Source organism: Scatophagus argus, chromosome 24, assembly GCF_020382885.2.
Source record: "Scatophagus argus isolate fScaArg1 chromosome 24, fScaArg1.pri, whole genome shotgun sequence".
Taxonomy (NCBI): Eukaryota; Metazoa; Chordata; class Actinopteri; family Scatophagidae; genus Scatophagus; species Scatophagus argus.
Window position 1 is genome coordinate 2,285,470 of NC_058516.1, and position 10,942 is coordinate 2,296,411.

At 42.6% G+C, this 10,942-nt stretch overlaps 1 protein-coding gene across 1 annotated transcript; it reads right to left on the reverse strand.

Moving 5' to 3' along the window:
• Positions 1 to 5,688: 5,688 nt before the first annotated feature.
• orc4 (origin recognition complex, subunit 4) lies at positions 5,689 to 10,321 on the reverse strand. The gene is made up of 14 exons (XM_046381971.1): positions 10,171 to 10,321; positions 9,355 to 9,455; positions 9,153 to 9,229; positions 8,576 to 8,666; positions 8,382 to 8,457; positions 8,179 to 8,264; positions 8,048 to 8,096; positions 7,815 to 7,966; positions 7,563 to 7,736; positions 7,369 to 7,455; positions 7,156 to 7,264; positions 6,962 to 7,057; positions 6,815 to 6,882; positions 5,689 to 6,679 (listed from the first exon to the last, which is right to left on the reverse strand). The coding sequence occupies exons 2-14, from the start codon at positions 9,409 to 9,411 to the stop codon at positions 6,497 to 6,499; spliced, it is 1,305 nt and encodes a 434-aa protein (XP_046237927.1). The 5' UTR covers positions 9,412 to 9,455; positions 10,171 to 10,321; the 3' UTR covers positions 5,689 to 6,496.
• Between the last annotated feature and the right edge of the window lie 621 nt (positions 10,322 to 10,942).

The following is a 10,942-nucleotide window of genomic DNA, read 5'->3' on the forward strand; positions in this document are numbered from 1 at the left end:
ACATCCAACCAATCTGCTGTCAGCCGTGACGCTTTCGGATAACGTGGTCAGCGAAGCCTCGATTATACGTGACCATAACACACCATACACACAAGCATTTTCTCCCTTTTTCCTCCCCTTTCTCAGCGTAGTTTTGCTCCACTTTTTATTTTCTTGACTGAATAGCAACTTTCTCCTTTTTGTTAGTTTCATTGTTTTGTAGAGGTTCATGATGGGATGGGGGTCAAAACGCATCCCCATGATGAAGTTGTCATGTAAAGTGATTTTTTTTTTTCTTCCGTTTTGGTTTGCCGTGTCAGTTGTCAACAGCGTAATAATATCTGTCACTGACGAGTGCAGTTTTGGCCGTGAGATCTGGATGTACAGCGTATGTGTTCACATCTCTCTGGGTTAATGCTGGGTACCAACTGACGATACCTTTTGATGTTTGGTAGCAGATCAGGTGGTGTTAAAACGCTTCGGGAGCCTCAGACTCTTGGAGCATGTTCTTCTTGTTCTTATCATTTTGTGTGATCTGATTTTCTATTTGAAAAAAGGCGATTAACAAAATCGATCATCCCACGTGTCGAGGTATCAGATTTGAAGTGCAGTTTTGAGGAGGTTTCCGGGGGTGCCCAGCCCTACTTTGGAAATATACCTGTTATTTAGCTGAGCCAGCTTGCTTTTGATTTGATTGCACACATCTTTTTTGGATTACTATCAAGAGTTTTCTGCTCTCTTTTGATACACCTCAGGAATCTTTGCTACTCACCGCCTTCTCGCACCCATCCTCCTCATCCTCACCTGTCTCAGACTGGAGTACCTCCTCCTCCTCCTCCTCCTCTCTCTCACTGATCCTTATGCTCTATCTCGCTCTGTCTTGCCTCATCTCAACTTGTCAACGTTTAGCCGTGCTGTTGTGCTCCAAATTATCTGTTCTGTTTAGTCCGGTCCGGTCCGGTTCAGATCTGGACAGTGAGCTAGCAGGAATTTGTAGTCGCTGGGGAACCAAACCATCTGGTTTTGTTACAGCCTTGACTCGCAGGCCCATCTTATGGAAACTTAAACTTCACGCTGTTTGCTGTCGTTCCCCAAAAGGAGAGAAGCTGAGAAAAAAATCAAATTGCCCCTCAAATCGGACTCCCTGCTTGTCCGTCGACTGACTGGGCTGTACATGGTGCATTCAGACTTTTTTGCTTTTAATTTAAATGAAATCTAATTTCCAAATTGTAGTTGACTTCATAGAATCAGATATGAAGAAGCTGCTCAAACAGACTCAGCAGTTTCCACGAAATAAGTAGGTGATGAAGAACAAGGAGGAGAAGAAGAAGAAGAAGAGCTGCCAGTTGCAGGTGCAGTTTCATGTTCGTCGTGGTTTAGGAGCGCACGGCTAACTGCTGCAGTCAGACGAGTTGAGACAAGGAATCGCTCTTACTCTTTCATCCTGGTGCCATCTCCACGTATCCATATTAGTTACTCTTGTAGATGTCAGGCAAAACGGATGTATCTGTCATTGTCGTGAAGGCAACAATGACGTTTTAGAGTCTTTTATTTCCTCTGAGAGACATCGAACACTGGTGCCGGCAGACCTGCAGTCTCTCCTCAAGCTTTGGGACGGTTTCACAGGACACAGTTTAAAATCAAGTTTTGCGGTTGGAAACACTAAAAGACGTGAAGAAACTTCTTTCTACCAAACCATTTCACTTTCAGGGCAACACGCAGTTATGCTTTCTTTGTAACATGCTTAGTATTTTAAGCAAAAACTGTACTGTAGTGCTTGAGGAAACGAGCGCCAAGAAAGCAAGTAAAACAGTGGAAAAAATGAAATGTTTATTGCACATTTCTGGAGTTTGCCTCCAAAACGGGAATTAGAGATCCATTTTTAGCCCTTACATGTACCCCACCTAGTTTTTTTCTTCATTTCTGTAAATTAAAGCTTTTTCAGGGCCAAATAAGCTTAATTTTAACTAAAAAAGGCCATTTCCACCACATAACCAAGACCTAAAAAAGTAAAGTATCTTCAGAAACTGTAAAAGTTCCTTAATTTGCTTTCTCTACAACAGTGAAGATCACGTAAATCAGGAGGGCGCAGAAGTACGCCAAGTTTGAAACGTTATTTTCAGCACATGATAAAAGTACTGCAAACGTGAAGGAAGTAGAAGCCATCATCCTGTTATTGACTTATTGTAGCATGATATTCTCATCGGTCGCTTCCTTTTTCTGCTGCTGTTTTTCAATTAACTGCTACTCAAAAACAGCCATGATCTGAGGTCCCTGGGAAGCTCAAACAGTCAGGGACGATCAGTACTGCAAACCCCAGCAGCCCTTCAATAAGCACTACCTCACTCGCAGGGATTTCTTTGGGGTGGAAAGTATGTCAAATGAACCAAAATCTATATAATTAAAAGTTCTTCAAAAAGCTCTTCATGTGGGGGGGGGGGAAGGGGTTGAACTCTAGTTTCTTGCCATGAGTTTGAGATAACTGGTAACTGATTATTTCAACAGTATTCTCAACAGTATTTCAGCAGCCAAGTGATTTTTTTTTTTTTTTTTTTTTAAAACTGCCTCCCAATGTTGGTTGGTTGCCTGCCAAAGTGGCTGGTGGAGTCGACAAACCCATCAGCCACAGCAACGTGCCAGCATCTGGTTGGCGGCCTCATCCCAGTACTGTAGGTGGATGGCAGAACAGCGTTTGACAGCTTGAGTTTAAACTGAGCTTGAGAAACCGACCCAAACCGACAAATACCATTCAGGGATTCAGTACTATGCTTTTCTAAGTTCTCGCGAGTTATATGCAACCAGTGCCGCAAACTACCCTACACTTCTGTAGGATCGGCTGCAGGAGTGACTTTCAGTATACACACACACAAATAACTTGTAGCATTTTAATTTTCTTTTTTTTTTCTTTTTCTTTTTTTTTTTTTTTTAAATCCGTGACCTTGCATATTGATATGTTGTATTTATTTTTTAATTTACAGGCCTGAGATTTTGGGGATTAGAGCTCAGGTGCAACTCAGATAAACAAAAGTTGTAAGAGTTGGCACGATTTATGGTCGTTGTTGGGGGGGGTGGTGTGTGGGTGGGTGGGGCGGGTGGGGCGGTTTGGGGTTGGGTTGTTTGGTTGTAATTCAGGAAATACTTTCATTAATTCAAAAAGAAAAGATATAAACTGTAACATGCTTCTTTCTATTCAGTCTATGGACAAACGACCGAGAATGAATGTTCTTCAGACTCCTGGATTCCAGTATTGTGTGTACTTTGATGGATTGAGCCCGGCCCTGTGTAACTTTAGAGGGCTTTTGTTTGGCTGGTTTCGTGTGATTGTGCCCTGTCGCCATAGAAACGAGTAAAACCAATGTACTCGGAGATTCATTCATACACGCGCACCTCTTGGTTTGACTGGTTTTGCTGAAGATCGAAGGACAATGAATTCGTTCGACAGTAAACTGAAGAGCTCCCGAAGAGGATTTAAACCTTAGCAGGCCTGCTGTACCCCCAACATCTGCTTTGGCTTTCCTGTTCCTTTACGTCTGCCTTCTTAAATTACCAAGATAACACTCTCAGTCCCTCGCAGTCTTTTAAGGAGCGTTTCAGTTTATCCAAAATAATTATCTGGATCCGTTTGTCCTCAACCAGATGTGATGAACACCTCAACCGCTAAGTTAAGGCGATTGGAGACAATCTTTGTCCGTTTTTTTTTTTTCCAAGCCAATCACGAATGAGTCAAACCTCTGCACTTTTGGCTATCTCAGCAGACCTACTCTGACTCACTTATGGTCTAAATGTGCTCCACTTCAGTGTGTATGAATGGGTTTTCGAGCATGCGGGCTTTACGATTTTCTGTGTCGACTTCCTCCAGCCCAGCACCTCACATTGCTGTGCATATAAACTACCAGTGAAACATTCGTGTCTTGTTGCCCCCACTATTTTAAGCAGTCTAGGCTCTGTACAGACATGAGAACATAAATACCTGTATCAACTATATACTCTGAGCTGAATCTTTATAAGTGCGTGTTGAACTTCAGTGTTTCCTCTACATTCAGTTATACTTTTCTTGTGTTTTGATGCATCAGCGGGGTTTGGCCCGGCTGCATATAAAAATTGTCCTTCACTATGCGAAAAACAAGTTGAGCTTTGTGTAAGCTAAAAGCTAGAGGCTCATTGGAGTACTTTGTAAGGCATCCAAGAAAGCACTTAAGGGTTCCTCGGCAGAAAATAAATAGCGAACGTTGGGCCCCGGGCGTCCCTCAAGGAGCCCACTCGGGTTCCCTGATGGTTGATTCCCCCCAGCTCTTTAAGAGCAGTTGCAGTACTACATGTGTGACAATGCAATCACCCACTGCAGATATTTCATTCCAGCATCTCAAACGCCTGCTTATTCCTGCTGTTGGTAAGAATTTTAGAGGAAACATTGAACTCCAATGACCTCGCCGCCAAGACTGTCTTGGCAGCAGGATAAGTCTGGTTGCCAGGCCTGAAATTTGTAATACAAGGAAAAAAAAAACAAAAAACAAAACAAAAACACTACAAGCATTTTTTTGACCCCACATTTCTTGAGGCTCTTGAGTTGCAGCGCTGATCCCAGGGCTGCCAATGCAACCTCGAACGGTAATGCTCACAGGGTTTCTGGTTTGGAAGGCTGGAAGAAACCGATCAGTCTAATTCATGAAACATCCGTGGGTTGTGCTTGTAAGAAGTCACTGAAATGATGAAAATGTCTTGTTTCTTTGCTCCTGATACATGTGACTGTATATTTTATGTTACTGAAAATGTGAAAATAGTACAAGAAACGAAAGGGTCTGGAATTTCAAACTGGAACATGCTTAGGAAGTACAACAAAAGCCTCCACCCATGAGGTGCTCTTGAGCACCATCTCCTGGTGAGGACTGGAGAAATTAGAAATTCCCTTTAAAAGGTATTATAGCAGAAAAATCCCTCAGAACCCCTCAGATACATCATCACAGAGGAAACAACACTGGTCCCCGATCAGCGCTGCAGCTCTCGGCTAATGGTTTTTATCAGCTGAAGTGATCCACGTGATGTAAATAAATGTGTTTTTAGATTGTGAATGCTGATGTTTTTCTGTTGTCTTTTCCTCCCACTGACACGGTCACATAGTCTGACCTTATTCCTGTTCATCTGACAACAGCAGTTAGGAGTGAGAGGTCCTTTATTTCACAGGTTTGTAATATCCTTTGAGGTTTCCTGAAAAGTATTCAAACCCAAGAAAATGTTCAGATTTATTTATTTGTTGTATGAACAGGAAATTATTAGGTAATTATGTGGAAATTAAAAAGTGTTCACAGTTCACAGTAAGGTATAGAATAAGGTTTTACATGCAAAACATTCAAATAAAAAAAAGATGAGATGAGATGTTTAAATCAACCAGTTACAGCATTTAAAAAAAAGTTTTCAAGTTAACAAATGAATACCCAACTTTATTTAATCATGTGAGTTCTGTGGAGGTCAGCCAGTTTTTTTAACTTGGAAAGTACCGGCGCTGAAGAGTGAGAAAACCTCATGCTTCAGCTCCACGTAAGGACATGCCTCCTGCAGGCAAGTTATAGACACTTAAATAATTTTGACTGTTAAGTAAATGGAATTTAAAAACAGTCATTTGTTGCATGCTTTCGAGTGAAAACTGCATCTTCTTTGCAGGACAGAAGGACAAGCCAGACCCTGTTTCACTGAAAGTTCTGAAAATGTTCAGGTACCAGACAGTATAAAACCATATGTTTAATTATCATGAAAAACCACAAGACTGTATTACAAAATACTCAGGAAATAAAACAATTTATGGAAATTAAAGAAGATGTTAATAATAGACCTGTTAACTGCATTTAAGTACAGTCTGTGCAGGGTCATGTGATCTTCTCTCATGTGGGCATCACGCTGTCATGATTGAACCACTGATCAATATCACATGCACATTTAGAAGCTTTAACATCCATTATTTAGTGAGTGTTTTTGTACTTCCTGTCCCCAGCTTAATGTTGAGTGCAGACTATCGCCACTAGATGGCAGCATTCAGCAGACAAACTGCAGACTTTTTTTTAAAGGTGAAATTCAAGAAACAATTTTCCAACAGAGGATTACTCATGAAGTCCAATCATTTTAAAATAATCTTAACAGATCTCGGCTCGCAGGAAGTCTAACTGAAGATTCACTTGTGACTTCACACACAGCTGGAGCAGTTATGGTGATCCGCTCGATCACAGCTGGACTTGTAGCCAAGTTCTCCTAAATACAGTTGACAGGTTTTCAGTCTTTGCATTCAAATAGTTTCTGGTAAATCTGCTGTGCATCAATGGTTTGATATTTATTAGTTAACAGAGGACTTTATTTAGAAAAAGAAAAATGGCTTCCAAAGTGGCTTTTCAGTCACATTCTACTCTGTATATTCCTTCACACACGTGCACTGCTGGCTGCCATGTTTTCTCCCTGAGTCAGGTCAGAGATGTTTCATTTTGGTCTCTGCTTCAAGCTGTCGTGCTTGTTTCCGTATGCATGCAGAATCTTAGCCGAACGCCGACATGGCCCACTGCTTGACATCAGTGGGGCATTGGGGGTACTTCTGCAGGGCCTCCATGATCTGACTGTGGTCCAGCATCAGCCGCATGAGCTGGTATTCCCTCTGAGTTTTGGCCGAGGAGCTGTCGACCGGCCGGATCAGCTCCAGCTGCTGCAGGTGCTCGAAGGCCTGGGGACAGGTGAGAGGTTGGGTCAGGAAAGGAGGGCCTGCTCTGGAAAGGGTCGCTGTCCTGTCTTCTAAAATATTTCTCACGACTGGTGAAACTAAAAAGAGTTTATCATGGGATAAATGCTTCAGACAGACCTTCAGGATGACAGGCTGGTCAAAGTTGTACATGGAGTTCGACTTCCTCTGCAGGAACTTCTTAAACTCTACAACAAAAAAGCAAAACTCAATTCGATTAAATGACAGATTATATTCCATAAACGTCATAAAAGTATCCCGTCGTACCGTTGTGAACCATTTGGAGGTTGAACGGCTCTCCTTCGTAGACATCGTTGAGGTGTTTCATGGCGATAATCAGGCACAGCTCCAAGATGGACAGACCTGAAAGGAGGAAAGAACACACAAATATTAAAAACAGACTTTAACTTCTTGGTTCAAGCTTTAAAAAAAATTAAACATTTCCCCTCTGTCCATTTTACCGTGGAGCATATTCGCCTTGGCGTCAGCAAAATACAGTCTGCTGGCCTCCAGCAGGTCTGCGGGTTTGATGGCAGGTTTGGCTACGGACACACGACTCAGACACAACATCTGGAAATGAAAAGAGAAAACGAGAAAAGAGACTGAAGCACTTAACCCTGAGGAGAAGAGGGGGAGAAAACAGTCTGTGACAATGAGAAGTGGATGTGTTGTACCAGCAGCATGTGCATCGAACGGAAGTCTTTGCTGGAGTTGAAGTGTCTCTGTAAAACCTCCTGAACTGATTTGTCCTCACACAGAGTCTGAAGAAAGAAAACACACAGAAGTGAAACAAGCTGCCTCAGAGCAACACAAGCAGGGAGGTGATTTCTGAAGCCAAATGAAAGCTGAGATCAGTTCCTGGATTCACCTTTACGCTGGCGTTCCAGTCCTGAGCGAACTTGCTGTCGGGGAACTCGTCTGGGAGGCTGAGTTGAGTTCGGACCCGATCCGGGTACTGAGGGAACGTCGGGCTGCTCAGCAGGTGGATCTGACGGTGGGAAAATCGGGACTTTACCCGCTTCTCCAACAGCTCCAAAACATCCTGAATGGAAATGAACAGCCAGAAAAATCATTAAAACTTAACATTACAGGGAAAAGTATTTTATCTTGACAGGCTCACCAGTCTGCAGGTCAAGCCAACCACAGCGATGGGAGCCTGAGCGGACTGGGAGACGTCAAACAGGTTGTAGAGCAGCGTCTGGTTCTTGTGATGGGCAAACAGGTCGAACTCATCCAGGATGAACAACACCGGGCGGCTGCTGCTGCGATCGCCTGGTGTGAAACCCCAAAATCAGCCAGATATCATACACAGACAATTTAGATGATTCATTTTAAATGTGCGACGAATCAAACCTCTCTTCAACGCCTCCAGCAAGAAAGACAAATTCTCTGCAAAACTTCCCTGAAACGAAACAGAAATGGAATTTTGGAGCAGTTTCATCACGTCATTTACATGACAAAACCTTTTCTTTCTAAATACTTACAAACACTTTGTCACCAACAACGTTTTCCAGGTGGAGCTGCCGCGTTATTTCTTTTAGTGCTATTCTGTCATCAGTCTGCAGGAGCCCTACAGCAAACAGGCAGGAAACGAACACAGTTATGTCTGCCTTGAGACACAGGAAATGCAATAATTAGATTCTTAAATTGTGAATAAATCCAAAGAGGTTTGGTGAGGATTCCGTACCACTGAGATGAACCTGCAGCAGGTTTTTCTGCACATCTTTTTCCTCCACAAGATCTCTCAACACACACTTCAGCAGCTGCAGACAGAAAAAAACAAAACACCACCATCAGACAAGACAATCCTCCAAGGATTTAAAACACTGTTCAACACAATTCATCATCTTATCATAAGCAGTTTGTGCTGCAGAGGCTCACCATTGTTTTTCCTGCTCCCCTCGGACCGACGATTAACACCGAGTTACTCTCCCCGTGGACGGCCGTCCGCTTCAGCAGCTCGAGGAGGTGTCTGAAAACACAGTGTTCAGACTTCATTACCCATAATGCTCCTCTGGGTGTAGGAGTGAAAGAATGAGACTAAATGTTCTCTGTTTTCCCGCTGCAGCTCCATCTAATGAGTGCAGATCATTAAATCCTCAGCGACGGAGGCGGACTTCGTTACCTGCTCTAAACAGCGACACCGGGGAGGCACAGGCGGGAGCTGGAGCCTCTCCAGCCCACAAACTGGGACAGCACTGTCAGCCAGGTGAGACTGAACTGGGTCACTGAAACTGCACACTGATTCCCAGATTGTCTCGTTTTAACAGGTGACGATCCAACTGCCGTTTCCATTTAAAAATGCAAGGATGTTTCTTTAATTTTGTTCACCTTGAACATTTCTAACATTTGAACATTTCCAGACCTTTTAAAATGCGCTTTCCCCGCCTCACACGGCTTAGTATTTTTCAACCACATCAATGGAATTATTTAATGGGGTGGTAATAAATGAACCTACTTGTGTTGAGCCTGCACTCCCTCCGGCCTGACGGGGAGCTCCTGACGGCAGAACCGCTTCCTTAAAATGTCCTGAAGCTGAAAAAGAAGATGAATCAAAACATTATGGTGACATATTATGCAACAAAACAAATGATCAACCAGCTTCTCATATGAATGTAAATAAGTTAAGTGAAGAATAAGTCAAAGTGGCTGCTACAAACCTGTGTGATGCATTCTCCTGCTGGCAAATGAGCATCTTCCACCTTCCTCTTGCTCATCGTGCAGTGGTACCCAAAATGTGGTGCAGGGACTTCCAGGGGTCCTTCATGGTATCCCAAGGAAATACTTCATTATGTTGTGACTCCAGTTAGCACCATCACAGTTATTTTAGTCTGTTTTCAGGAGCAGTTGTTCTTCAGCATGTCATGTGGGTGCTGAAGCCTAAGAAATCAAAGCCGTGTGTCGACTGAATGCACTGACGTCGTGGCTTCGGCAGGTTTAGCCCAGAAAACTGAATTTGTTTTTTTGACTTTTTACGGCAAACTCAATTCGATTATTCATCAAAACACAATGATCGTAGTAACAGCTGATCGGGTGTATAATAAAACAGGACAAACCAGCGTTCAATTCGGCATATAGCTAATGTACCAATAAGCACCTATTTGAATACAGTTTCCATTTCAATGGCTGCCTGAGGTGTGTTTGCAACATAACAGTGTTCCTGAAGTGTCGCTGGATGTTATTTATGCCGAATTATAAAGTGACTCGTAATTATGGAGAAGGAGTCGCAGATTGTGTCAAGATTGTACATTTATTAGCAGGCAAGCAAAGATGCGCAAATCTGTCACAACTGAAACATGGAGTTTGGTGTCATTTTGTCTGCACGGTGGAGGAAACGTCACCGGCGGCTCGTCAGCACAGCAGAAGCAAACTAGCAGCGCACTTCGCCTTAACGAGCTAAAAATGCTTAGAACACAAAGTTAAAGTGCGGTTAGTTCGTAGAGACACGTGTAAGCAAACATAATAAGGAGACATACCGTGACAAACCGGCGAGAGCTCTCAATCTTCGCGGGAACACTGCTCTGCCAGAATGACGACTTCCTGCTTTGAGCGATTCCCCGGCTCTGATTGGCTGAGGCTCAGAATGGAACACGCTGTGATGGAAACGCGCTCTGACGCACAGCATGTGGCACCTAAACACAAATACTCTGTAAACAACCGTAGAAAAGGACAAACAGTGCGCGTCACGGCTGTTTTCATGAACTGCCTGAGAATGAGTGTTAAAACAAATGTCAGAAAGTTAAGCTCAAATGTAATGTTAAACCATGTTCGATTGGACATTTCTGACGACTAAACGATTTATTTGTCTTGAAAAACACCTTTCAAATGAACTTTTATTTTAAGTTGAATTCAACAAGTAAGCTTCATTGTAAATTGTCAAAAGAAATAGTAATTTAATAATAATGAGCTAATATGTAAAACACAACAAAACAACAATTTCTCAAGTTTATGTTTCAAATGCTCAACCCCACAAGGACTACATTATTAATTTTCTTTAATTTTAATTCCAGCCTATATATATGCAACCTCTCATCTCTTTTACTTTCTTGGACAGAGGAGAGCAACGATTTTAATTTTAGATAAGGTGTGGAGGACATCGATTGTCCTAACAGAGGCAATTATATATGATTATAAATTAAATTTGTTCTAAATCTGCAACCACTTCTCTAAATTTGGTAACATTAGGCTCATCTGAATATCTGGTGGGTTGTTGCCTGCATGACAACATTGACTTTTACTCATTCACAT